Source organism: Myotis davidii, unplaced genomic scaffold, assembly GCF_000327345.1.
Source record: "Myotis davidii unplaced genomic scaffold, ASM32734v1 scaffold448, whole genome shotgun sequence".
NCBI classification, from domain to species: domain Eukaryota; kingdom Metazoa; phylum Chordata; class Mammalia; order Chiroptera; family Vespertilionidae; genus Myotis; species Myotis davidii.
Genome location: NW_006383009.1, coordinates 3,061,828 through 3,064,508, shown reverse-complemented (window position 1 = coordinate 3,064,508; position 2,681 = coordinate 3,061,828). Strand labels below are relative to the sequence as shown.

At 61.8% G+C, this 2,681-nt stretch overlaps 2 protein-coding genes across 2 annotated transcripts in view; both read left to right on the top strand.

The window, feature by feature from the left end:
• YJEFN3 (YjeF N-terminal domain containing 3) overlaps window positions 1-97 on the top strand; it is an 8,497-nt gene extending 8,400 nt beyond the window's left edge. The window contains exon 7 of the mRNA XM_006778395.2: window positions 81-97. Within this exon, the coding sequence (XP_006778458.1) occupies window positions 81-97 (17 nt within the window). The remainder of the gene's footprint in view (window positions 1-80) is intronic.
• Window positions 98-515: 418 nt separating this feature from the next.
• Window positions 516-2,681, top strand: part of CILP2 (cartilage intermediate layer protein 2) — a 7,318-nt gene continuing 5,152 nt past the window's right edge. Inside the window, exons 1-3 of the mRNA XM_006778394.2 lie at window positions 516-579; window positions 1,763-1,861; window positions 2,588-2,679. Coding sequence (XP_006778457.2) covers window positions 516-579; window positions 1,763-1,861; window positions 2,588-2,679 — 255 coding nt within the window. The remainder of the gene's footprint in view (window positions 580-1,762; window positions 1,862-2,587; window positions 2,680-2,681) is intronic.

Sequence of the window (2,681 nt, the reverse complement as noted above, 5' to 3'; positions counted from 1 at the left end):
CCAGGCGGGAGGGGTGGAGGGCGGTCGGGGAGCGGGACTTCCCGCTGACCGCCCTAAAGGGGAGATTCTGGGACTCCCAGCCGCTCCGATGGCCTAAGGCCACTGGATCGAAGTTGGATTCTAAGGAGGGTTTCTGGCTGCCCGAAGCGTGAAGGTTCGGGTAGCTCCAGGCCCGATTCCAAGACGCACTGCCCACCGGCAGCTGGGGACCCAGCGTGGAGCATGGAGAGGGGTGGAGGGAGGGACTTCCAGCCGGCGACCGGGGGCGCAGGCCATTCCGAAGGCGGAGGCGCAGCCAAACGCACCGATGCGGGGGCGACCCGAGCGGTGGCTCACACACATCACAGCGAGCAAAGAAGTTTGGCCCGGGCGGGACCTGGGCGGGGCGGGGCCGGGGCGGGGCCTGCGGTCGCGTCCCGCCCCCACCTTCAGCCCCCGTGGCCGCCAGACCCGCAGGAGTCCGACCCGAGCGCGCGGCGGAGCCCGGACCCTCCCTGGGACTCTCGGACCCGGCCATGGCATCACTGCCACCCCTGCTCTGCCTCTGTGTCGCCGCCGCGCACCTGGCGGGGGCCCGAGGTGAGGCGTCCCCAGTCCCCAGCCCAGCCCCACAGGCGCCTGACGTCTGGCAGGGGGCCTGGCGTGCCCCCCGCGTCTGGAGAGAGAACCCAGGGACCCTCGCTTCCCCACCCGGGGGTGGGGGGAGTGAGAGGGCACCTGGGAGACGAGCCCAGGACCGCCTGGGCGAGAAACAGACCTTCCCCACTTTCTTCTCTCCTCCAAGAGACGGCAGGGGCGCTTGCAATGTGGATATGAACTAGGCTTTTCTGGGTCCCGGTGACCGTGGGTACCTATCTCAACCTCAGCCCCAGCGCCTGGATCATCTGGTCCTGCCTCTCTTACCCACCCCCTCCTTCTTCCACACACAACTCCCATTCAGAAAAGAAGGTCTCATCTCTGCATCACTCGGTGGAGGGGGAATGGGGCCCATTGAGACTGAGGCCTCAAGAGGGAAGGGACTTTTCTGAGGTCACTGCCCAGCCCAACTCGCGAGGCCTGAGAAGCCAGGCTCAATTCCAAGACCTCCTGCTGGCAGCATGGGCCCCAAGTGCAGATGGAAGGTAGAGTGAGGGAGCAACTTCCAACAGACAAATGCACAAAGGGGAATGCGGCTCAGCCCGAGGGCAGAACACATCTAGGGGGAGACCTTGGTCTGGGGAGGAGCGTGGACAGACTTCCAAGGGAGGTAAGAATCGGGTTGTTTGTCAAGGAGGAAACTGAAGAGGGATGGTGGTAGGATGGTGGGACCACCTGCCCATGGACCTGGGGCTTTGGGTCAGAGGAGGCCTCCTGGAGGATGGGGTGCTGCAGTCCTTGGGGTCGGCCAGAGCTGGGCTCTGGCTTCTTTTTAAAATATATATATTTTATTGATTTTTTACAGAAAGAGGGAGAGGGATAGAGAGTTAGAAACATCGATGAGAGAGAAACATTGATCAGCTGCCTCCGGCACACCCCCTACTGGGGATGTGCCCACAACCAAGGTACATGCTCTTGACTGGAATCGAACCTGGGATCCTTCAGTCTGCAGGCTGATGCTCTATCCACTGAGCCAAACTGGTTAGGGCTGGGCTCTGGCTTCTAAGAACCTTGGTTTTCTCCCCCGTGAAATAGGGATAATCATGGCAGCACCTTGCATAAAAAGAGCTCACAGGGATTCCCGTCAACATTCCTTCCTCCCTCCCACTCCTCATCACTTCCACAGGCACTACCCTTATTGAGGAGCCCATAGAGACCATGTGGGGCCTCGAAGGTCCATCGCTGCACCCTGGCCAGCCCTCGCCAGCCTTGGAGGACTGGGAAGGTGAGTTAGCCAGGGTCCAAGCCCTGGCTCTGCTGTGGACTGTTGTGTAGGCTCTGGCTGGTGGGACATATGAGGAGGGGACACGAGCTGGGAGAGCCCAGTGCCATTCTGGACATGACAGCCTCTGGAAGTGGTGCCCCAAGAGGTCTGTGTTAGGAGCAGGGAGGTGAGAATCGGGTTGTTTGTTAAGGAGGAAACTGAAGAGGGATGGTGGTAGGATGGTGGGACCACCTGCCCAGGCCATACAGGAAAGTAGGAGTTCTGGAGCCTGGGTCTCCAGTTCCCAGGCCAGGAAAGTTCTATTTGATCGCTCTTGAACCAGAAAAGGATTCTGGGGGGTTGATATGGGAGGCCAGCCCCTTCCCACCCGTGGTGGGTTCAGTGAGCAAGGCCCCGGCTGGCACTAACAAGAAGCTGCCAGACAGTGGAAAGCTACAGCTCGGGCTGGTGTCAGGCAGGCCTCTCCAGCGGCCTTCATATCTCGTGTTCTGAGGACAGGTGAGACCGTGGCAAGATCTCTGCGTGCACTGATGCGCCAGCTCCGGCACCGGGCAGCCTTCCGGAGACCTCTGCACCGGGGTGGGGCCGGGGTGGGTGGGGCTAACCCGGCGCTGCTCACTCACTGGGGTGGGAGGGGAGGACTCCCACTTAGCACGTGAGGCCAGTAGCAGGCAGATCGGGCCCGACTGGCCTCGGCCCGGGTCCAAGTGCCTATGGTCCCCACAGAGGCCAGCGAGTGGACGTCCTGGTTCAACGTGGATCATCCGGGCGGCGAGGGCGACTTCGAGAGCCTGGCTGCCATCCGCTTCTATTACGGGCC